Source organism: Globicephala melas, chromosome 12 (genome assembly GCF_963455315.2).
Source record: "Globicephala melas chromosome 12, mGloMel1.2, whole genome shotgun sequence".
NCBI lineage: Eukaryota > Metazoa > Chordata > Mammalia > Artiodactyla > Delphinidae > Globicephala > Globicephala melas.
This window is the reverse complement of record NC_083325.1, coordinates 3,157,321-3,183,049: the sequence shown is the minus strand read 5'-3', so window position 1 is coordinate 3,183,049 and position 25,729 is coordinate 3,157,321. Positions and strand designations below refer to the sequence as shown.

The following is a 25,729-nucleotide window of genomic DNA, read 5'->3' as shown; positions in this document are numbered from 1 at the left end:
TCACACACACGCACACATCACTGTGCAGGCCAAAGAAAACCTGTCTGAAGGGCAGCCAGTTTTTGACCGGCGAAGAGCAACCTAGCAGCTGTAGCCTTGTGTCCTTACGTAGATGGTGGGGTGGGTGAGGGGACCATAAGAGCAGCAGACGGAGTTAAGTGGGTTGGTGCTAAAGCAGGCGGACAAGTGGACTGGGTTCCGGAAGAGAATGGTACCAGGAAGCAGGTACAATGGAGAAAGGTGAGACTGAGGTTCTCAAGACACCCTTGGTAAAGACACCAGTCCTGCCCAGGACGGGGCGTGATACAGAGAAGCACGTGCTCCAGTGCACGTTGTCCGGCTCCCTCCCTTCCTGGTTGTGGGGCCGGATCAAGGCATCGAACACGTCCAAACGGCACCTTCCTTATGTCTCACAAGAGGGTAGCAACAGCGTCTCCCTCATAGGGGTGTTATGATTCAATGAGAAAAAACTTAGAACAGAGCTCAACTCATGCCATGTTATATAATTCTCTTTACACTTTGTAATGTCTTACATGTGCGTGTGTGTGTTCATGTGTACATGCGTGTATAATTTATACAATTCTTTTTATATTTCTTAGAACCGTACCCCGCGGTCCGCCTAAATCGATACTTTCTCTGACACAGCCTCTAGAGATTCGTTGTTAGCTTTACTTCTGCAAAGGAGTGAGATCACACTTCGGTACGTTTTTGAATGAGAACACTCTCATTTTTCAGGTCTGGGTCACAATCTGCTACTTATTTACATTTTCAGACTGCATCCACCTCTGAGGAGAAATGCACTTTTTAAGTTGCCTCCCTGCTGTGTAAAGTGGTACTTCTTCTATCGGTCCTAAAATAGTCTCTTTTATGCCTCAAGACGTTCACTTTAGTTCTAGTTTTCTGGAATTTGATTATTAAGCCTGTTTATTTTAACCATGCCCTTAGTGATTTTATTGATTCCAATTTCATTTCATTCTGCAAGTCCTAGACCCTTGACTATATCCAGGCTAAAATCTTGTTCATTTAGTTCCTTGTTTCTAGGTCTGCTATACCTTCACTCAGCACCCATCAAAGGAGTCCTGGATTGAGCCCAAATTCATGCCTCGGACATGGGTGAAAGAGACACCCATAATGTCACAGAACATTTTCTACACACTATTATTTCAAGCAGGGAAACCACTTATAATTCTACCATCCTATCCGGATAACTACCTTTACTGTCTAAATTCACTTTAAAAATGACTTAATCTATGCAAAGTAATTGCAAACACGGTCAAGGAGACACTGGCCCAAACATATTGCCGCGTGAACTTGTGTGCTTTTGAAGTCATTTTCAATGCACAGCAAATCGTGCGATTAATCCACATTTATGTTCCATGTAAATTTGTTTTATTTTTGATAATGAAGCCTAGAGGAATGATTCTTGAAGTATCATAACAGCATTGACTGACAGCTCCCTAAGTGCCGTCTCTCTTATAGCAGACATAAATGACAGCTCGTAGGTAAAGAGCATATGCAAATGGATGGGGTTCACACTGAACACAGTGGGGTAAAAAGCCAAAGAAGATACATGTTCTATTTCTTATTTATTAAAATTCAATCAATATGATAAAAATATATGAACTTTGGGAGAATAGATTTACTTGTGGGCTGAGACAGATTCAGTTCTTAAACTGTTAGAGAAGCTTGATATATAGTAATTATGTACTAAAACTACCTCATATAAGTATTTTTAAACGCCAGTGAAATTTACATTACTCATTTTCCTACCCCATGTATACTGTTTGTTTAGCTGGGAGTGGTCTATATAACTAGAGCCTTTTTATGTTGTAGATTTAAATTATCAGGTTATCTTTTGTGGGCAACCACCTGTGTAGATTAAGTTAAAAATCTGGCCACATTAGAAACAAGAATCCTGCAATGCCACTTCTAGGTATACACCCCAAAGGATTAAAAGCAGTGACCTGAACAGATAGTGTACACTCATGTTCATAGCACCATTATTCACAAGCCCAAAGGTGAAAGCAACTCAAGTGTCCCTTGACAGATGGATAAACAAAATGTGGTCTATGCATACAATGGGATATTACATCGCTTTAAAAAAGAAGGAAATTCTGATGCATGCTACAACATGGATGAACCTTAAAAACATGCTAAGTAAAATAAGCCAGTCATAAAAGGGAAAATGTATGATTCCACTTAGATGAGGTAAATATAATAGCCTAATTCACGGAGACAGAAAGTAGAATTGCGGTTACCAGGGGCCGGGGGAGAGGGAAGATAGGAATTGTCTCATAGGTTCAGAGTTTCAGCTGGAGAAGATGAAGAAGTTCTGGAGGGCTCCCCTGGTGGCGCAGTGGTTGGGAGTCCGCCTGCGGATGCAGGGGACACAGGTTCGTGCCCAGGTCCGGGAAGATCCCACATGCTGCGGAGCAGCTGGGCCCGTGAACCATGGCCGCTGGGCCTGCGCGTCCGGAGCCTGTGCTCCGCAACGGGAGAGGCCACAACAGTGAGAGGCCCGTGTAACGCAAAAAAATAAATAAATAAATAAAAAGGAAGCTACTGGATTTTTTAAAGACCTTTAGAAATCAAAATAATTTATTCACGTAATTTTTTTAACTGAAGCATAGTAAACTAAAGTCAAAGTAATAAATCTTCCGTGGTAATGGTTTAAGGGCAAGCGATGCTGGCTTTCTTCACATCCCGTCCTTCACTCAGAGGAAAGGCAGATCACCTGTTCTGGAACAAGCCGGTGCAGCTCTGCGGGCGGGAGACTGTAGAGTCTCACAATCTGCAGGCAGGAGGTCCGAGATCAAGGTCAGCAGGGTTAGTTTCTTCCCTGTGAGGGAGAATCTGTTCCAGATCCTCCTTCCTTGTCTCTGGTGGCCTCGGGGGTTCCATGGCTTGTAGACAGCCATCCTCTCCTTGTATCTTTATGTTGTATTTCCCCTGTACATGTCTGTTTCTGTGTCTAAATTTACTTTTTTTTAGTAAGTAGTGCTGAAGTTCCTGCTCTGGGGGCTGCACTGCTGAGGATCACTGGTCTAATACACCCTTGTTACGCTGATTAGAAATGCAGGTTTTCCATAAGCGAAATGACCACCAAGGGTCAAGAGTGAGTCCGTGGCAGGGCTCAGAGGGGAACTCTGATTTCTTGATCCACATTTTATGCACTTTCCCTGAAGCATACGGTTTTTGGTCATCTTTTTTTTTTTTTTTTTCTTGTGCTGTACAGTAGGACCTTGTTGTTATCCATTCTGTATATAATCGTTCGCATCTGTTAACCCCAAACTCCCACTCCATCCTGCCCCCACCCACATTTGGCAACCACAAGTCTGTTCTCTATGTCTGTGAATCCGTTTCTGTTTGGTGGATAAGTTCATCTCCGTTATACTTTAGATTCCACGTGTAAGTGATATCATGTGGTATTTGTCCTTCTCCTTCTGACTTACTTCACTGAGTAGGATCATCTCTAATTCCATCCATGTTGCTGCAAATGGCATTATTTCGTTCTTTGGTCATCTTTGATTCAAAATTCTCTGAAGATCTCCATCGTCTGTGGACCTATCAAGCCTTCGTGTTTTTTCTAGACTGAAGTTTTCCATATTGATCGACAAAGCTCTGCAGTTCCAGGGACGCTTTCTAGGAATCCTTTAAAAATGTGTGTAGGTTTTTTTGTGTTGTTACAAAAGAATTTGATTCTATGAACATTTTTATACATGTATCCTGATATACTGTGCAAGAATTTCTGCAGGGTATATATACCTAGGAATGTAATCAATAGATTGTACGGTGTGCTCATCTTAACTTTAGATCATTGATTCATGGATTTCAGGAAAACTATATCAGTTTACACCCTCACCACCAGCATCTAACATTTCCTGCATTCTCACAACTCGGCAACACTGGGTGTTGTTTGTCCAACATTTCGACTTTCCTGATATTTACCTTAGAAGCTGCTCTAGCACCGAATCCTCACATTCACATGACTCCACCATGTCGGACTGTTGGTATTTTATGATCCTGATGTGGGACCGAGGATGCCTGTTGCCTCTGACATAACAGGTGCTCAGTAAACGAGAGAAAAATTAAATGAATCTAAGATGTAGCTGTTTGGTAAAAATGACATTTTTTTCATATTTTAAATGTTTATCAGTACATTCCTGATTCCAATCTTTCCTTCTGTCTCCAAATTATGCAGCCAGTGTCAACCTACAGTTACATGTTTCTTCCCAAACTCAAAGGCTACACAGGAAGTTCAAAGCAGCAGTCCAAGGGTTGCCCCTAGAGGTGGGAGATGTATTACATTTGCGTTACTGTAATCTAGTAAAAGATCATAACATGAATCTTAGAGAAAAAAACTTCCACAATTCCTAATCTTAATTTCAGTACTTAATGTATTTTTCATATGCTCCAACATGTCATTTAAAAAAAAATGATATAAATTCTGCTTCTACATACTTATTTGATTGTCTTGGTGAAATTTCCACAATTAAGTTAAAAAACTTATTTTTTACAATGTGTAGGAACTGCTGTTTAAAGACATCTATTTTAATAAGTTATAAAGTCTTGGTTCCCGAATACTAGCTCATGGGTCTCTGCCAACTTTGTTCGTTTGTTTATTTGTTTTGCGGTACTCGGGCCTCTCACTGCTGTGGCCTCTCCCGTTGCGGAGCACAGGCTCCGGACGCGCAGACTCAGCGGCCATGGCTCACGGGCCCAGCCGCTCCGCGGCATGTGGGATCTTCCCAGACCGGGGCACGAACCCGTGTCCCCTGCATCGGCAGGCGGACTCTCAACCATTGCGCCACCAGGGAAGCCCCTCTGCCAACTTCTGATGAAAGTCTCGCTAGCCTAAAAGGTAACACCAAAAAGAACGAGTGAGAGCTTTGCGTACACATAAATGCACTCCATTTGAAGGACCACACTTCATTCCAAGATTATGTCACTTTTACCTTCTTAATGTTAACATGTTCTGTGTTTTACGAAATAGTGATGATAGTAGATGACATTTATTTGCTTGACAACTTGGCCTCAGATTTTCCATATGCATGTGTGTATTTGCGTATTAATTTTACTGATCCTTCTAATCTAATTGTTTGGAAACCCTTTAAGAGCGGCTTACTACATCGTGTAATATGTATTTCGTAGAAAGCGCCCTTGGAGTTACTGTCTGGAGCAAACAGTAAAAAAGCCCCAGAAGGCAAGCCATGCTCATCTATATTTATACCCATTTATTTAGTTCTGATTGAGTTTCCAGGGAGGTTTAGTACTAACAGTAAGGGGGTGACAAGCAAAGACAAGTGTCTGTCCTCGCAGGGTTAAGGGTTAGCCTGCGCTTCATACACTTAGGAAACAACCAGTTTCCGGAGGAGGGTGGAGACACTGGACCCCGATACACGTGGGAAGGGAGGAGGAGGTAAAACCCATGCCAGGAAGGGGTCTGCTGGGAGCAGAGGCACGGAGCTCGGTCCTACTGAGCGGAGCGAGGAGCTGGGTGATGATGGAGCGTGAAGACAGGGCTAAGCAGGGGAGCCAGCGCTAGGGCAGGCTGGACGTGGGGCGGAAGGGCTGGCGAGACAGCCACGTGGCAGTCGTTCCAAGGAGACTCGGGTAGCGACCGACTACAAGACGCGCAGAAGATGCGCGAGGCCAGGATGCAGACCCACTACCTTTCGCACGGTCAACACCTGCCCCGGACCGGGGTCGGACACGCCCCTCGGGCTCCCGCACCCAATCAGCGACGAGCCGCCTCTGGCCGCGGGACACGCCCCCTGCTCCAGCGCCTCTTCCCGGCAGCCTCGAGAACCCGGAGCCCATCAGCGCCTGCGCAGTCCGCAAGCCCCGCCTTTTCGTCCTACTGCCGGCGCCTCCCGCAGCCAACATGGCGGCTCTACGTGTGACCTGCGGCGCAGCTGCTTCATACGGGCTCTTTCTTGGGGGTAGGGTTAGCTTTGCTCGCGGACAGGGCCTCTGGAAAGCCGCGGCTGCTAAGCTGCAGAGAAGTCCCGGATGCCAGGTAAGGCCTGAGAGAGGTGGGAGTGCTGGTCCCTGGAGCACGCGGATGTGGAGCCGGCTCCGTCGCGGTCCTCTGGCGTCTCCACGCCCTCAGACGGGGCCCTGGGGTCTTAGGTGCTCAGCAGCGGTCTGAGGTAGAGAGAGGAGTGGGATTGCCTTCTGGTTCCCACCCTGGACGTTGTTGCTGGTTTTCTCAGGGTACAGTGAGGGGGAAGTTACCTGAGACGGAACTAGAGCGACTCCTGCCTTGACCCGCCGCCCGGGTGGGTGATGGGTCCCGCCCTGCCCACGAGCCCCGCGGTCCAGAGGGCGGAGGTGGATGAGAACTGGACCCCTGCAGGGACCCGAAGACTGAATGCAGAAAGTCGCACAGTGGAGAGGAGAGAGAGTGACAGTTTTAAAGTGTCTTGCATCTGTGCAGTTTTGGTTTTCTTGATTTTCACGGTACTTTGTCTCTGATAGATGGAGATCACAACTTCTAAATTAAATTTAATCCTGAGGGCAGTGGGAAGCCGGGATTCTAGCTTCACAGCTGATTGGATGATGATGCGATTTACTGACATGGGATCTGAGTAGGAGGAACGAGATTTGAGAGGGAAGGAAACAAGCTTAGTTTTGGATATAATTGTGTTTATTAAATAGTTATATTTGGGATGTCCCAGTGTAGGTTTCCAGTAAACCCATAGATAAACAAGTTAAAGAAGAAAGCTGATTTACAAGTCCTCTGTTACCTTGTAGATGGTAATTGAGGTCTTGGAAATGAATTAGATCATCTAGGGGAGGTTGTAGTGAATGAGGAATAAGCAGAGGGATCGGACCCTGAAGGACAAACAGCAGAGGAAGAAGAGCCACCCAAGAGGTTGAGAATGACCTGCCAAAGAAGTAGGGGAAAACCCAGGCAGTGTGGAGGCATAGAAAACAGGAGAGTGTTCCAAGGAGGGAGAGTGCCTGATAGTACCAGACACTGTAAAGAAGTCAAGTACTGTGATCAAAAACTGTTGAAAAAGGAGTGCCACCTTTTTTAAAAATCTTCTTTCTTTTATGTTTTAACTCAGATCAACCAATCCATCCACTTATCCATCAAACATTTGTTTTTACTATTTTTTAGCTGGAAAATAGGTTGGAAGTTTTTATTTTTCTCATGCATCTCTTTTGAGTGTATCCTTTCTGTAGACGCATAATTTCCTATAAAAGGGACTGTAGCATACAGAATGTCCTTATTGTTGACACAAAGTGGGGGAGGTGACAGAGAGTTGTTAACTTCTGCTCCATCCCTGGAACTCCCAAACCTTTGAACGTCTGTATCCTTCTGTGTCTTTCTCGATGTTCTTTTAATCATAGACATGCATTCATATGCATACTTTCAAAAGAGGGATCTTGTTCTACTTTTTGCTTCTTTAACTTAACACATATAGCAGAAATCTGCTGCATAATATTCTGTGGTATGAATGTATCAAAGTTAATTTAACAGTTGATGGGCATTTGCTTTGTTTCCTTTTTCTTCCCACTAATAAAGTGTTCAGTAAACATCCTGGTGTAATTCTTACTACATCAAATATCTTGTATCTGATGCTTTTATTTCTGTAGGAGAGAGTCCCAGTTGTGAGGTGATTGCTGCAAATGTCAGTAGACATTTAATAGATGTTTCCACATAGTTCTCCAGAAAGGCTGTAGCAATTCACAGCCCATGGTTGACGTAAAAGCATGCCCTTCTTTCCACGTGCATTAGGTATTATTATTTTTTTCAGTAAGGTGGGTGAAAAATGATTTTCCTTTGTTGCTTTAATTTCACCTCCCTGACCACTCCTGAAATAAATAAAGCTTTTCTTTTTTCCCACCCCTATGGCAGGTGTTTACTGAGCAGCTCACTTGAGCCAGGCACTGCGAAGTAAACAAATCATTGAAGTCAACCAATCCCTAGATGGTGTCCACCCTTAGCACTCTCAAGGGATGGTCCTGAGATGCTGAATCCCCAAGTTCCTGAATACCTCCACAGCACACGTGTTAGCACATGCAGTACAGCTTAGATACAACTGAAAGACTTAACTGACCCCATCAGACCCTTAATGGTTCCTTCTATATGGCTAAAGACATTTATAAAGCTTTTTTCCTGGCCCAGAGCTTATCTGTCTTAAATATTAGCATTTCTTCACTTCCGTCTCCAATATTAATCATTATATTTCTTTTAGGGGCCATGTTTCATAAAACAACAAAGTTTTTAATCACTTTATGAGTTGCTGAAACACTACACCTGTTTTTGTTTAGTTTGGGTCATAACCCATTAGTTATGAAATCTCATAAGAGGTTAAAGAAGGGAGTGGAGAGAATAGAATAATTATAATAATCAAAGTCCATCTTATACAGGGTATTTTTGCCTTTTGTTTATGTATATATATGTGTGTCCTGGGGGTGATATAATCAGTAGCTATTACTGTGGGTCACAGTCAAAAATGTTTGACACTGATGCAAAAGGAAAAAGAAACAAGTTCTGTTAAGCTGTGGCTCCTGGCTACTCAGTTGGGAAGCTCTCCAGGTTTTCTCCTGCATACCAGAATTGTGGCATACACGTTTCATGTTAATGGCTCAGTACAAGTGCAGATATCTGAGTGTCCCAAATTTGGGGTGGAGGAGGGAATATTACTTGGGAATGGCCAGATTTTTCTGGTTTTAAACCCATGAATATCAAGGATCTACACACAGTGTACTGTGAGATTTACAAAGTAAATACAGAAAAGCACAGAAGTGCAGTGCCTAATACAAATGAGTTGTGATGGGTAGAGTGGTGGGCAGCTTCTCAGAGGAGGTGTTGGGAGAGTCAGTTAGGAGTTATGTGAGAAAAGAGAGGTATTCTGTTCTAGGAACATGTAATAGGTCCACAAGGGACAGAGATGTACAGAGTCAGTGGATTCTGGCAACAACAAATAATTGGTTATAGCAATTATAATTGGTATAATAATTGGTGAGAGAGCGGTGGGACAGGATTAGAAAGTGTATGGCTATGTGAAGATACTTGAAATTTTTTTTTTTAAACTGTCACAAATGAAAGTAGTTTCGGCTTTATTATAAGCAGTTTGACAGTCATGGTGTGATACAAAGGTTACCCATGAATTCTTTTTTTTTAATTCTTTTTAAGGGAGTGGCGTTTTACTCTTCATTCGTTGTGTGTCAAATATCACAGCAGCCGACATTGACCAGTCGGTATCAAATGTGGATGTTTGTAGCAGACACGGAGGTAGCATATCACTCACAGTTACTTTTTTTATTATTATTTGTAATGTGTTGAAATGCTAGTAGTTTCAACTTTGTAAGCAGAAGCTTTTAAAAGCAAGCTTTCTAGCAGGGAACAGTTGTCTTAACAAGCCTTTACCTTGTCTCCAGACTCCTGCCAGTTGAGTACCATAATAAAAAGAGAGTTATTTGAATGTCTCGTTTTATTTAGAGACAGTGGCCTGTAAGATCATTGTTTAATTTAAAATCTTTTCTTTCCATTTGTATTTTCTCCTAGATATTAAGGTTAAGACACACCACAGTTGTAACAACAAGGAAAAATGTTGCAGTCTTAAGACGTGAAACTTACACAGTGGATTTTATTAAAAAGCAGATTGAAGAATTCAACATAGGAAAGAGACACTTAGCCAACATGATGGGAGAAGATCCAGAAACTTTTACCCAAGAGGATATTGATGTAAGTACAGTTACTCTGTTGGAAAAGTAACTGTTGTAGAGTTTTAAATACCGAAAGCTGTCAGACTGTCAGAATAAGGAAAAATGCCACTCTGCTATTTTGCAAGTTGGAACTGTGGTTTCAGAGAGTTGCTACTCTGTATTTGAAGTATTATAAAGTATAGTGAGGTTTAGATTTTAACCAGAAATGGATACTTTTCCTTGATTCCAGGTCACAGGAGCCACAATGAATGTTTATACACAACTTAGAAACATTTATTCTGTTATGTAGTCTTAAACTCAGCTTTCTTACAAAATGATAAAAGTAAGTTTATAGGAAAAATCCCATAAGTAAACCCAAGCCCAGAGTTTTTATCAACCTAACTATATATTTGAATTTTCAAAGTGAGGGCATGTTCTGAGTGATTTGAGAGTAGGGCTAAAATTCTGTTCCCGTTCCACCTAGTGCTAGTACTCTTACTTTGTTCTTCTTTTTCAAGGTCATTTTGTCTGTTCTCTGCCCTTTGAATTTCCATATGAATTTTAGAATGAGCTAATCAGTTTCTTCAGCGAGCCAGCTAGGATTTTGATAGGGATTATGTTGAATCTCTAGATAAATTTTGGGAGTATTGCCATCTTAAGTCTTCTGATCTGTGATCATGGGATGTCCTTCTGTTTATTTAGATCTTCTTTAATTTCTTATTGTGATGTTTTCCAGTTTTCAGAGTTTGTTTGGCATTTCTTTTAAGTTTATTTCTGAGCATTAATTGCTTTTTGAAGTTATTCTATTGTAAATAGAATTGTTTTGTAGTTTTTTGGTGGATTTCTTAGGATTTTCTACATATAAAATGTTGCCACTGACAAATAGAAATAGTTTTAGTTCTTTCTTTCCAATCTGAATGCCTTTTATTTCCTTTTCTTGCCTAATTGCCCTGGCTAGGACCTCCAGCAAAGCTGAATAGAAATAGTGAGTGGACATTCTCACCTTGTTCCTGATCTTAGGGAAAAGCCTTCGTCTTTCACCATCGGGAATGATGTTAGCTATGGGTTTTTATAGATGCTCTTTATCAGGTACTGGAGATTCCTTTCCATACCTAGTTTGCTGAGCATTATTATCATAAAGGGGTTTTGGATATTGTCAACTTTTTTTTTTTTTTTTTTTTGCTTTTACTGAGATGATATCTTTTATTGGTGTGGTATATCACATTACTTGATTTTTTTTTTTCATTTTCTTTATCTACTTTATCTTTTTTTTCTTTATTTATTTACTAAATTAAAATAGGGATGATGATCTCCACGTTGTTCTTAGGACTAAGGAGACAAATACAAACCCCCAAAAAGTTTATGACATAACAAATCACAAAGTCAATCATAAAGGACAAACTTGTTTTACCTGTAATTTGTTCTGGGAATCATGGAAGCAAATGAAGATTTTTTTTTTTTTTAACATTATTCAATGAAACATTACTTCTTAACAGCCAACCCCCCCCTTTTTTTTTTTTTTTTTTTGCGGTGTGCGGGCCTCTCACCGTTGTGGCCTCTCCCGTTGCGGAGCACAGGCTCCGGACGCGCAGGCTCAGCGGCCATGGCTCATGGGTCTAGCTGCTCCGCGGCATGTGTGATCTTCCCGGACCGGGGCACGAACCCGTGTCCCCTGCATCAGCAGGCGGACTCCCAACCACTGTGCCACCAGGGAAGCCCCAGCCAACCCTTTTAAACAAAGTGTTAGATGTCAGTTAAGACTCACAAGAATCAGAGATTTTAACTATATTTTAAAGGATATGGGTTATTTATTTATTATTTTTTGCATCAATTGACTTAGATGTTAAACCAACCTTGTGTTCCTGGAATAAATCCCACTTTGTCAGGGTGGGTCATCTTTCTTATATGTTTCTGGAATTAGTTTGCTAGTGTTTTGCTGAGGATTTTTGCATCTAATTAATACTTATCTGTATTTTTCTTTTCTTGTAATGTCTGTGATTTTGATATCAGGGTAATACTGGTCTCACAGAATGAGTTGGGAAATTCTCTTTTATTTTTGGAATTGTTCGTGAAGAATTGGTATTAATTCTTCTTTAAATGTTTGGTTGAATTCATCAGTGAAGGCCTCTGGGCCTGGGATTTGTGTGTGTATTTCTGTTTTTGATTTTTGATAATTACTGTCTGCTTTTAACAATGGTCCTCCCCTCTCTCCTTGTGGTCTGTGTGTCCCTGAGTAACTGTTCTCAGGAAGAGGATCCCACTACCTAACTGACTTGACCACTAAGGCATTTTGGAGCATCTCTTCACTACCTTTTTAGGTGTACATGGAATATATTTAGCTCAGTGAGAGAAACAGAATCATTCAGCAGTTTTGTAAATCTATCTGAAGGGATGAGCATTTTCACAACATAAGTATTACGTATGAATTATGTTGTTTAGAGTGGTGTGAGTTCATTGTTTGGCTGTTTAATCAGAATGCTAGTTTGAGATGTTAAATCCTCATGAAAACAGTTTTAATTTTTACAGAGTAGACATGACCTATAATTTAATTCAATTACCTAGTTAAAAGTCTAGGCTTGCTGTATAATTTTCACATAGGTAAATTAAGTGCCATTGTATTCAGATTAAACCATTCGTTATTATATGAATTTTAGAAACTGGTTTTTCCTTGCTACTAACCAATTGCTAAAATAATGATTGCTGCAGTCATCTGTGAAATGCATTTAGGCAAAAATATTGAAGATCTAAAACAGTTTTTTTCATATATTAAAATACTTAAAAATTTTTTTCTCTAAGGGGTTTAAAACAGACAGACATTGGTGTCTTCATCTAAAGGATCCTTTTTGTATTATTTAGAGAAATCTAAAAGATTCTGTCATTCAGTCAGGTAGAAACAATATTTTTAGTTCTGCTTCTTAAAATATTGAGTTGTTTCCAGAGAAGGTATGTTTAACATCACACAGTAAATGTGAGGGGTGGCAGCTTTTCTTTAAAACTCTGTGTGTGTGTGTGTGTGTGTGTGTGTGTGTAGTGAAAGTAAGTTGATGTTATTTTGTGTCATTGTGCTAATAGAACATAATAAAAATCTTCCTTAGATTTAGACAATAAAGTAATGAAATCATGAATTGTTATGAAAAAAGTCCAATCACTTCTTTAAAACATGTAAAATGTTTTAAAATGAAGCTGGATTTCTTGTGAGGAATGTAGATGCAGAACATGTAGAACTTTGTGGTTAAATTAACATTCTTTTAAAAGATAAATTTGTTGTAGTTGAAGTGACGTTGTAGAAAGGTGCAGAACCTGGCATTAGGAGAGTCCTCGCAGCATCACTAACTCGCATTGTAACGTCTGACAGATCACAGCACGGTCACTAGGTTTCCTCATCTCTAAAATAATAATACCTGCGCGCCTACCTCAGGATATAACTAAGGAGCGTGAGATTAATGCGTTATGTTATTGTTCTTATGGCAGATTTTATTGTAATAAATAAAATCTACCATGACTTGAATCAGTCACTAGTTTTCTGATTGCCTTGGTCATACAAGTCTTCCATGAGACAGAATGTTGGGGAGGAGAATCTGCAGTCCTCTTGGGAACATTGATTTATCAGGAGCCACTTCAGCCAGAGTTTGTATCGTACTGCAGGGTGGTGTGTGGTCTCACCTCGCTCATGTCTGAAAGCCCTGTGGAAGTGGGATCCCTTTTCCTTGACGTGGGCCACTTGGTTCTGCTGTGCTCGACTTTCCTACAAATGATTGATGTGCTTCACTCAGTCTCACGTTTTATGTCAATTACCTCTTCTGGCATTTTATTAAATTAAGAGGACCTTCTTTGACATCTGAGTAGACGTAAAAGCAAAAGAGGACGATGACAGCCACTGTTTCCAAAGCACTGAAAATATATGGGAATTTATCATTTTATAGTTCCTGTTTTCATTTATTTATTTGAAACTATTATTTTTGTAACAGGTTTGGCTGTGTATATAACCCGAAAGAGAGACAGTGTAGCTAAGTCCTCTTTAACATTTCCATACTGACAGAATGCTTGGTTATTTCTAAAGACAAAAATAAATAATTTGATATCCAAAATCAGGAAAATATTTTAAGCTTCCAGATAATCTTCAGAAGAACATTATGGTTGCTATTACGTATTTAGATATCGTGAATGCTTTTTATAATGTTGACTTTTACTATATAAATTAAAACTAGGTATTGTAATTTGTCTCTTAATAATATGATCAGGAAATTAGATAGTCTACAAAAGGGAATTTCCTAGATGAGAGAAACTTATTTTTAATTGTTATTTGAAAAGAAAAATACCACCACTTACTGAAAACCTCGTATGTATGTGCAAGATGCTGTCTGGGAGCCTGATATACATTCGCACGTTTAATCTTCATAAAAACCTACAGAGTAGGTATTTATTGTTGAGGAAGTCAAAGCTGTACACGGCGTTTCTGTATCCAAAGTCTGTTTTTTCCACACTTTCAAAGATTAAATTTTTTGGTAGCATTTTCTAAAATAAATTGCAGTCTCCCCAGCCTTACTTAGTAGAATATAGAGAGTATAATTTAACCTCAGGATGTTCCTGTTGAGAGTGGTTGTTAAACTGCGGAGCCCCGTAGTGTGTTTGTCGCCGTACTGAGTGGCCTGGCTCTGCCGTCTCCTTCCCTATCAAGGTGTCTGTCTTTGCCTCTTGCCGCTCCCTTTGCCTGCTGGCCTTCTGGCATAGCTAAGGTTGTTAGGCGTGTGGATTAAAACTAGGAGCCACTGGACTCAGCATGAGGAAATCATGAGTTTATAGTAGTAGCTACTTCAGCTCTTCATAGGCCTTTTCCATTGATTTCTAGGTTTACAACTTTATTCCAGAAGGTTGAGCTTGAATAGAAATATGGCCTCTGGCCTCACTGAGTGAAGCGTATACAACTTATGTGTGAAAATTACACCTGGGTAATCTTTTATGCTAGTGCACCCTTAATTTAATAAGCCTTTAAACAAGAGTACTGTTGTGGATTAGTGAAAGAAAAAGAAATATGACAGGTAAACTTTACGGATAAAAATAATTCTGCTTGTCACTGCGGATATTTAAAGGTACATTATTTAGAAGGTTTTTTTATTAAAGCTACAGCGTTGTGTATCTGCTAGAAATTTTGTTTTGCAAAATGTTTAATGCTCATTGATGGCATTAAATTTATATGAAAAATATCCTTTTTAGTTGGTGAAATAGCAAATTAACTAAAAAGAAATTAGGTATAGATTTTCTCCATTTCAAAATAGTTTAATTTTTGCCTAATTTCTTAAGTTACATTGAAAAGAAAGGAACCCCCTGCTGCTCTTTCTCTGTGAATCACTGGTGCTGCTGGTAACCCCCAGAAGATCTGATCCGAGGACAAACAGGTCCCTCTGACAAGCAGTGTAGTGTATGTGTGTTTGGTGTCTTGCTGAAAGTACTCAGATGCATGCTAAATATTTTGAAAATAGATCTTAATGCCGTGTTTCTCAACTCCTGTGCCATAAATCTTTCCCAGGTGATTTCCAGATGTTGATCAGTGTGTGAAAAGGACTCTTGTCTGAGACAGTGTATGTTACTCCATGGAGGAGTCTGTCCCATGAACATTGAGCTGAACGGAGTTTGTAATTCAGTGTAAAGCAGTTATAGTTTGGTCAAAAGAAGAGTCTGTGTGTATGGGAACTGTAAGAAATAGCCCCATAGTGTGTAACAGAGGTGGGCAGAAATGTTTTCCTCAAATCTTGACCAAAGGCTCAAGACTGGCCAGTGGTCAGGGCCTTGGAATTCCATAGGCGTTGTCACACACCGCTGTGCTGGAGTAGACGATCTGTGTAGTGTTGCTCACCCTTTTCATCCTCTCACGTGTACCATCAAAATTCTTTTTCTCAGAATCATGCTGTAAACACAGAAAGGTTGAGGACCACTGATATTTGCATTTTCCTTTTTGAATTAAGCTTATAAATTTTAAGTTGGAGACATTTCGGTTATATTAAATATTATGGATATAGAATTGCACTTGCATTTACTAATGTCTTTATTTGGGAATTAAAAGTTAAGTTCTGCATTACTCTAGAATTTCAGGAGAAAAGCCAGCAAATTGATATATAATACTGCTGAAGTCTACCAATTACTTTTTTTTTTTTTTTTTGCGGTACGCGGGCCTCTCACCGTTGTGGCCTGTCCTGTTGCAGAGCACAGGCTCCGGATGTGCAGGCTCAGCAGCCATGGCTCACGGGCCCAGCCGCTCTGCGGCATGTGGGATCCTCCCGGACCAGGGCACGAACCCGCGTCCACTGCATCAGCAGGCGGACTCTCAACCACTGCGCCACCAGGGAAGCCCTACCAATAGCTTTTTAATTGGTATTATAGACCTCCTTCCGAAACCTGAATGTTTTGTTCTCCAGAGTGTGAATATGCTGTGTGAAGTTTCTCTAATTGATTTGCTGTGCCCATTCCATTTGATGTATCATTTTTCACAATATTTCATAATTTGTGCTCACTTCTAATGAACAGAGTCGTTAGGACAGGCATGTCTAAGTACAACTGACAGCTAACATTAGGTGCCAGATGCAGTTTATAAAGCTGTGTAGAACTGTAGAGAACAGTTTAAATAAATTAGCACCTGTACATTAGTCTCACTTGCTGGTAATTTATAAGCGAATCAGTAGAGATGACATTTAGGTAAGTCATTGATCAAGTTAACAGCTGCAGACCCACTGCCCAGCTGGGATACCTAATTAATAGAGATTGCATTCCTGACCCAGTGCTTCCTTCTCCTGGATTGAGTTTGCAATCCTTTTATACTTTGACATAAGCCTAAGAATATAGTTAAATACTTTGCCTTCATTTTAGGGAACACTTGAATTACCAGTATTCTGGTGAAAATCCAAAGATGTAAACAACATGTTTACAAATGAGAATTACTTTATTCGGTGACTTACTTGGATTAATTTTTTTCTTTAGTTTACATTCTTTTTTTTTAATCAGTACTTTTTTTGTTTTGGATTCAGGTAAACCATGCCATAGTCTAATAAATTTCTGTCTGGGAGCAGACAGATCTAGTGTAACAGTTACAAATTTTTTTCTTTTGGGGAATGTATATGTGGTAATTTTATTATCCCATTTAGAAGATTACAAGGTGAGATAATGTATGTGAAACTCTTGGTTCGATATCTGGCACATGGTAAGCACTCAGTTACTATTAGTCATAACGTGAACTTGTTTTTATAACAATTGTTAATTAACCTTTGTGTGTATTTTCAGAGAGCGATTGCTTACCTTTTTCCCAGTGGTTTGTTTGAGAAGCGAGCCCGGCCAGTAATGAAGGTAGTTATCTTCATTAATATTTTCACAAATTTCACTTAGGTTTATATCTTACAGCAATAACCTAATGCATTTTTAATTTATTTTACAGCATCCTGAAGAGATTTTTCCTAAACAAAGAGGTAAGTTTGTTCAAGTATAAAACAGTTCTTTCTTTCCTACAGTGCTGTGTTATATATCAGCAGCCACTCAGGTGTTATGGAGATGCCCTCCTATGTCATGGTAGTCGTGAAATAAGTCAGGAGTACTTTATAACTAATAATGAATGGAGTTTACAAACTGTTTCTTTTTAATTAAATAATATTAAAATTAGATCAGGTTAGAGTTTATGCCTATACTAATGTCAGTTTATTTGCATTCTAATATGCCTTTTTGAAGAAGAGCTGGGTACCGATCTGCTGGAGACAAATTCAACTTTTTTTAATATGAAAATTTAAAAATTTTCTTCAATTTGTAAGCATATTTTCACTGAATATAGATTCCCTCCCCTCTTTTTTGACTTTTATTACTTTATTGATGTGACTCTGTTGTCTCTTGCCTTGCATTGTTCCTGATGAGCAGTTAGCCAACATTCTTAGCTGGCCCCCTGTTTTCTCTGGTTTCTTTTAAGATTTTTCTCTTTACCTTTTAAATGTGTAAACTAAAATCTTGAAAACGTAGGACAAGCTTTAAGGTCACCAGAAAATAACATATTTACTATTTTCTAATTTACATTAGAAGCTTCTTGGATAAGTTTTCGGGGGGGCATTGTCAGTTACTTTAAAAAGTATTAAAGCCAGAAATCATTTCTTTAAAACACCCAAATATAAATTTATATTCATCAGTCTTTTGCTATAGCCCTAGAGGGTTTTTCTTTGAGGATGTATCTGTTCCTCCTCATTTCTTTTGCGTGCCTCTGCCCTTGAGATACATCATCAGAGGTTTTTAGTTTTGATTTCCTTACAGTGGAGTGAAGAACTTAAACTTCCTAAGGAATCTGAGTGCAGAATATTTTTATATTTCTACCAATTTTCCCCTGACTACACAGAAGTTGAACAGACTTTTTTTTTTAGTAACTTGCCTTTGAATCTTTCTAAAGCATTCAACTTCGTTTTGATAGAAGCATCAACTGTCTTTTCTGTTTCCACCCATGTTTCATCTGTTATGAAATACTTGATTCATGTAATTACAGAAATAAGTACAATTCTAATAAACAGGTTTTGGGAATAAACACAGTTGACTCTTAGTAGGTGTGTAACTCAACAGCGAAAATGTGTGGATACATTGGAGGGTCACTTGCTGGCCACAGATGCTCAGTTTACAGGCAGCATTAGGGTGTTGCAGAGCTGATAAATAGAGATTGGTGAGAGAGCAGATATTTTTATTAAAAATGTATTTGTTTTGCATTGGTTTTTGCTGAGTCACCTTTGTTCAAAGCTAGGCTTCTGTCATTTTTCTCTTCTTCTCTTTACATGATAATTTTTATTTTGAATCTTGTTATAAGTATTTTGAATCTTTTAATAAATATTCTGTCTTTTGTATTTTCTGAATTCTTAGATGTGGTTGATAATAAACTGTGACATCAATTCAATTAATAGCTTCTGGGAAGATAATAGATGAAGGCTATATTAAAAGTACACATCAAATTTAAAGATGCAGTTCAGTTTTCTAGAAATAAAACTATGCACAAGGCCCAGTAACTTACACTTAGTGACTTTTCTGTAAATGTTTGTAATGATAGTGATTTTTTTCCCCTTATTTTAGTGGGGAAAAAAATTACTTTTTTTCCCCCCATTTTTCAACCTCTCAGTCTCCTCACTTATGTCTCTTCCTCTCTTTGTTCTGTATATCTCTGCTAGTTGCATCTGTTCTTGTATATCTGCCCCTCTGAGACTGGTTCTTTCTTTCAGATCATACCAGCTTCTGAATATTAGAAAGTTGTTACTACTATCAGCTGGAATGTAAAAACTGAAATGTCCGTGTGTCCCTGCAAAATGCCTGTGTGTTATTTTGGAAATATGTCAGTGTTGATAGGATTTTCTTACAATTCAGTGAAGTATATTTAACTGTGTTTAAACAGTATGCCTTTAGAATCAGCAGAGTACTTTTTGCCATCTACCTACCAATTTTGCTGTACTTTGTAAATAGGACAAATTGATTTTTTATGTTAAAAAAATCAGTGAACTTTAGATTTGAATAGATTATGGCACTTGTAATGTGCTGCCACTTCCCATATTAAAAGATGGAAGCTTCCAGATTGAGTTAACATAAAAAAGCTGCTCTACTTTTTAAAGTAAGTGATAAAAATATTGGGAAAAACAAAGATATGTACCCGGTTGATGACAGAAGCAAGGAGTAGCACCTAATGCCAGACAGAATGGAATTCAGGGAGGTTCGGGAATGGTTCAGTGAGACAAGAATGTTAATCTATATCGATAAAACCTAATATCCATTAAGTGGATTTGACGACCATGAACCTTTTTGCACCAAGCATTTAGCGTTGAAATGTTTAAAGCAAAAGCTGTTAACTAAGGCTGTAAAGAATTTGAATAACACAGCATGATTTTATAGTTACAGATACAAGTACAAAGAATACATTTTCTATGCGGATGCCAATGGAATATTAATAGAATATGATGTAATAGGTTGTAGAGAAAACCTAACAAATTATAGAAATTTTGTAGATTAGATATTCTGAATTAAAATTGTAGAACCATAAAACTTTTGGGTTAAAGAGAAATCAAAATTGAGATTTTAGACTATTTAGAAGTATATGACAGTTCATATTAAGCCCTATGGGATACGGACAGTGTTTTATGCAGAGGCAAACATATATTTATTAGTTATTAAGAAAGACTAGAAATAAATGAACTGTTCAGTATTCAGTTCAAGAAGGCAGAAAAGGGCTTCCCTGGTGGCGCAGTGGTTGAGAGTCCACCTGCCGATGCAGGGGATGTGGGTTCGTGCCCCGGTCCGGGAAGATCCCACATGCCGCAGAGCGGCTGGGCCTGTGAGCCATGGCCGCTGAGCCTGCGCGTCCGGAGCCTGTGCTCCGCAACGGGAGAGGCCACAACAGTGAGAGGCCTGCGTACCGAAAAAAAAAAAAAAAAAAAAGGCAGAAAAAGAATGAAATGGCTGAAAGAAGTAAAGATTTTTAAAAGAAGGGGTAGGACAATAAAACCAACTAACTCTTTGAAAAAGCCAGTGGAATTGATCAAATTCTAGCAAGTCTGGTTAATGGAAAAAGAGAGAAAACATAAGAGGACAACGTTAATAATTTTACATAATAATATTCAGAGGATATTTAAAAGTGTACGATTGTTATGGGTAACTTGATTCTTACTAATCTGAAAAATATCCTAAATGATATAGTAACTAGTATTTATTAAAACTTAGAGCAGGCCAGGCACAGTTCTCAGTGCTTTGCATGCATTAACTCATAATCTTCCCAGCAGTTTTCATAAGTCTATAATATTGTTTTCCCCATTTTTCAGATGTGTTGGGTAAACTTACCCAGGGCACATAGCTGGGAAGTGGCCGAGGCAGCGGACGTAGGTGGGCCCAGGCAGTTGTGGATCCAGAGTGTAGCTCAAACCCCACTCACACAGTTTAAAGAAAAACAGCGTTCCCAAAATTGTCTTAATTAGGAAATGCTAGTTAGACTAAAAGCTGGAGAAGTCAAAGGTAATCAAAGACCTAACCAAAGAGGCACACAGCCCAGAAAGTTTTGTTGGTGAGGTCTGTCATACCTTGAAAAAGTTTCTAACTTTTATGTTATGTGAACTGCTGCAGAGCAGAAAAAGGATAACATAAACTTCTAAGCTCACCTTAAAGAAACCTACACTGTATTCTTACTAAATTAAATGATAGCAAACGAAATACAGCATTATAGAGAATAGGATCTCTCCCCCCCACACCCCAGGAATACAAGGGTGGTTTAACATTAGGAATTTATTAATGTAGTCTTCTGTGTTAACTGAGTCAGGGAAAAAATATTTCCAAAGATGAATAAAAAGTTATTTAACAAAATTCAGCATTTATTTTTTGGTTAAAAACTCTTAAACTAGAAATAGAAAGAAATTTTCTTAGTTTGAGAAAGAGTATCATGAGAAACAGAAACACATCAGATTAAAAAACATATCATTGGATTCCTTTACATTAAGTTCAGGAATAAGACAAGTATGCCTACACTTGCCTCTGGTACTCATTTTTATTTTAAAAGTCTTAACCAGTATGATTAAAAAAGGCAAGAAATTAGGAATAAATCACTTAATATGCACAGGTGTTATGAGTGCCCACTTAGAAAATACAAAACTAAAAACTATATAAGCATTACAGTAGAATATCATTATTTGGATATCTGAATACAGGAAACATTCAAACTGAATTGTTCTGAAATTAGTTAAAATGATACTCTTTTATAAAAACATGCCAGAGTATAGGTGAAGCTGAAATGCTAGTCATGGAGAGATCCTGTGAGCCTCCTGCCAGCTGATGACAGCATGGTGGCCAAATCCACACAAAGAAATCAGTGTGGCATGGAGTGTACTGATGACCTCAGTAACGTGATGGTCTCCTCGGTTACAAACAAATTGTGATCTTTCTCTGCCTTTATGTATTTTGGTGGACAAGAACTATTTTAAAAACATTGAATTTCAACTATACAAATATATACCTACATACACGCATACATACTTGTGGTTTTTTAACATTTTCTTCTGTGCACTTCTTGCTCGTCTTTGTTTTAGTTTTAAGTCTACAATTAGCTTATTAAATGCTGTCCATAACTCCTTCTGCTAAGGTCTCCCTGGTCATCTCTTGGTTGAATGGAGTTCATTTTCTAGTAGATTCTTCAAAAAGGGCTCATAGATACAAATTCCCTGAGTTCTTATGTTTTTAAAATTGTTCTTTTATAACCTTGATACTTGAAGGACAGCTTGGCTAGAAGGGGAAAATCTTTGGTTCATACTTTCTTTTCTTGAGTTTCTTGAAAATGCTGCTCCATCATTGCCTTGCCTTGTCTGTAGTTTTTGAGAAGTTTCGTGCTAGTCTGGTTATCTTTCCCCCTGGTGATCCTGAGGATTCTTAATCTAAACCTATCTAGTAGCTTTATGAAAATATGGCATCAAGTTGATTGTTGAGGGTTAGATTACAGTGGTGACAGTGAGCTCTTTAAATAGGTAGGTTCAAGTCTTTACTTCCAGAAATAGTTTTTTTTAAGTTATGAATATTAGTTCTGTTCCACTGTTTGTTTTTGTTCCTTGGGACTCCAATTATATAAATGTTATTCCTTCCTTGATTGTCTTCCAAGTCAATCACCATCTCTCTGACTCTTAACTTCTTTATGTCATTTTCATTTTTTTGGTTGTTTCCCTACTTTATTTTTAAATGTCCTTTATTATGTTTTTAGGCTGTTCTTTTTTTGGTTACTTATAAGTTAGTCTACATTTCTGATTCTTCCAACTTTTTCTCTTTCTCCCCTGAATTTAATCAAGTTGTTTCATTTCTTTGAGCTTTTGTCCATTTGTTCTTAGTTTTGAACTTTTGATTCAGAGTGTTCTCCAAAAACTCCAAATGGTTGTTTGAGGATATTTAATTCAGTTTGGAGTGTTGTATTTCAGTTTCCTTCTGTTCTGCCATTGGTTTTGGTGAGGATGAATTTTCATCAGCGGTACATTTGGATTATTCTCATTTTCTGTTTTAAATTTGTGGCAACCTTAAAGAAAAATTGGTGGAAACATGCTTCTGCATTTCTGTGGACAGAAATCTCCTATTTCTTAATCCACTTAATGGAATATTAAAAAATAGATTGTATCCAGAAGATGACAGAGTTGGGTCACGACTTAAAAGTACGTTATGATTTTGGAATTAAGAGATTGAAACTCTAGAATGGAATCAGATAAAGTGGCCAGTTGAAAGATAATCATACAACTATCAATATTTTTAAGTAACAAATATTATGCCCTTAAGTCACAAAGAGGACAAAAATCAATAAATTTTCTATTTCAAAATGTGAAACTCCTCCCTGAAGAAAAAAGACAGTAAATTTAAAAAACAAGCAACATACTGGAGAAAATTTGAAACACAATAGAGGTCTAATGTCTGGAATAAATTATTGTTAAAATTAACAAGGAAAACAGCCTCATAGAAAAATGGGCAAAAGGGAAAGAAGGTAATTCATAAATGAAGAAAATAAAAGTAGCCAGTAAACATTGGAAAATATCAGATCAGAAATAATGTCTGTCAATTAAGGATAAGAGATCATAATCACTCATCAGACTGGAAATTGCGAATAGCCTGTGTCAGCAAAAAATTAGAAACAATTTAAACGTTCATCAGTAGTGTAGCTAGATGAACTGTTGGAGAATCATACTATGGAATAGTATGATACTTACACAAGTAGACAATGTGAATAGGCCTGTACCTATTAAAGAAACTGAATCAGTAATTAATAACCTAGAAGGCTTGGGTTTCACCATAGCTTTTTAGATAAAACACCAAAGTCATGATCCATGAAAGAAAGAGTTGAAAGGCTGGATTTCATTAAAATTAAAATTTTCTGCTCTGTGAAAGATGTGGTCAAGAAAATGAAAAGACAAGCCACAGGATGGTAGAAAAATACTTGGAAAAGACATATCTGATAAAGGACTGTTATCCAAAATACACAAAGAACTCTTAGAAGTCAACAATAAGAAAACAAGCACCCGATTTAAAAATGAGCCAAAGACTTTAACAGACACATCACCAGAGAACATACGCAGATGAAAAATAAGCCTTTGAAAAGATGCTCCATGGAAATAGAAATTAAAGCAACAATGAGATACCACTACACACCCATTAGAATGGCCAGAATCCAGAACCCTGGCAACAACTAGTGCCGGTGGGTGTGGAGCAGCAGGAGCCCCTGTTCCTTACCGATAGGGGCTCGGGGGGTGGCACCGCTGCTCTGGGGCTGGCTGGCTGGTTTCTTACAAAACGAAACCTACTCTTTCCGAATGATCCCGCAGTTTGGTATTTGCTTCTTGGCATTTACCCAGGTAAGTTGAAAACTTACGTCCACGCAGAAACCTGCACGCAGTTGTTTATAGCAGCTTTATTCAGAATTGCCAAAAGGAAAGTAACCAAGATGTCCTTCAGTTGGTGAATGGATAATTAAGCTGTGGTCCATCCGGATAATGGAGTATTGTTGAGCACTAAAAAGAAGGGTGCTGTCACACCCTGAAAAGGCACAGAGGAAACTTAAATGCATATTACTAAGTGAAGGAAGCCAACCTGAAAAGGCTACACACTGCATGATCCCAATTCTGTGACATTCTGGAAAAGGCAGAACTATGGAACTGGTGAAAAGGTCAGTGCTTGCCAGGGGTTGTGGGGGAGGGAGGAAGGAATAGGCAGAGCTCAGGCTTTTTAGAGCAGTGGATAAATGTTATTATACATCTCTGCAAGCACATACAGTGCCCACAGGAGTGAGCCCTAATGTAAACTATGGACTTTGGGTGATTATGATGTGTCAGTGCAGGTTCGTCTGGTGGGGATGTTGATAATGGGGGTGGTAGAGGTATGCGGGAAATCTCTGCACCTTCCTCTCAGTTTTGCTGTGAACCTAAAACTGCTCTAAAAATAAAGTCTTTTTTTTTTTAAAAAGTGTGTTGTGTAATTAAAGTTGATTTTACAGATAACTGAGGGGACAGTATCAAGAGCAACAGAAACTAAAATGCAAATGAAGCTCCAAAAGCATGTAAGGGATTTATATAGAAAATTGTAAAACTTAAAAGATCATAAGTGTTAATCTGGATAGCTGGAAAAAAGATTTCACTTTCATGTAAGGAAAGATAATATTGCAGAGTTGCTACTTTAAAAATTATTAATAAATTTAATATAATTTCAAAGTCCTGATAGGACTTTTGGAAAAAACTTTAAAAGTTTATTTTGAAAGAGTAAATGTACAAGAAGCAGCGAGAAATTTGTAAAAGAAATAAGAGTAATGAAAGAAGTTACCCTACCAAGTATCAAAATGCAGCAAAAACTGATTTTAATTAAATGGTGGTAGTGGTGCAAACAGACAGACCAGTGGACCAGATTATTCACTATCAGCATATGTTTGTTTTTGCCATATTTTGTGAATTCTAAGGCACAATTTTTCAGATTTTAACACCTTTACCAAACAGGATTCATTTTACAATTGATGTAAACTATATTGCATACCATTTGCTTTTTTTCTTTCTGTCTTTGTATAAGATACGTGATGGAGTATCTTAAAATCCGTGACATCTTAGATTGAATGAAATTATATATACACACACGTATACACAGACACACACACACACACGTAAATGCATATTATAAAATCATGTACACACATATTCACACACATGGAATGAGACCCAACTCCAAAATCCCTCCAAGCTTTTCAGTAGAGTCTTATCTGCAACCATGATATTTGTCTTTCTTGATCACTCTCTGACTACTTTCACAATATACTGAAAATTGCATAGTAGAGTTATAAATACTGGAAAATATACAAGATTTCATGAAGTCTTTGAAAGTGGTGTTGGGAGAATCGTTTAATTCATCAGTAAGCCATTGGCGAATAAGAACGTGTTTTTATTTTTCAAGCCAAGCACTGTATCTAGACATTTTTCACCATTTGTTATGAAATTCGGTCTTCATTTTAAATGTATGCACTTTAAAGTGTTCTGTGTGTAATCCAGTTACCCCAGAAGAGGAGGATACCCTACATATTGTACAGGTAATG

At 38.5% G+C, this 25,729-nt stretch overlaps 1 protein-coding gene across 1 annotated transcript in view; it reads left to right on the top strand.

The window, feature by feature from the left end:
- Window positions 1-5,851: 5,851 nt before the first annotated feature.
- MRPS9 (mitochondrial ribosomal protein S9) overlaps window positions 5,852-25,729 on the top strand; it is a 41,690-nt gene continuing 21,812 nt past the window's right edge. Inside the window, exons 1-4 of the mRNA XM_030845050.2 lie at window positions 5,852-6,019; window positions 9,524-9,703; window positions 16,936-16,998; window positions 17,087-17,117. Coding sequence (XP_030700910.1) covers window positions 5,885-6,019; window positions 9,524-9,703; window positions 16,936-16,998; window positions 17,087-17,117 — 409 coding nt within the window. The 5' untranslated portion in view covers window positions 5,852-5,884. The remainder of the gene's footprint in view (window positions 6,020-9,523; window positions 9,704-16,935; window positions 16,999-17,086; window positions 17,118-25,729) is intronic.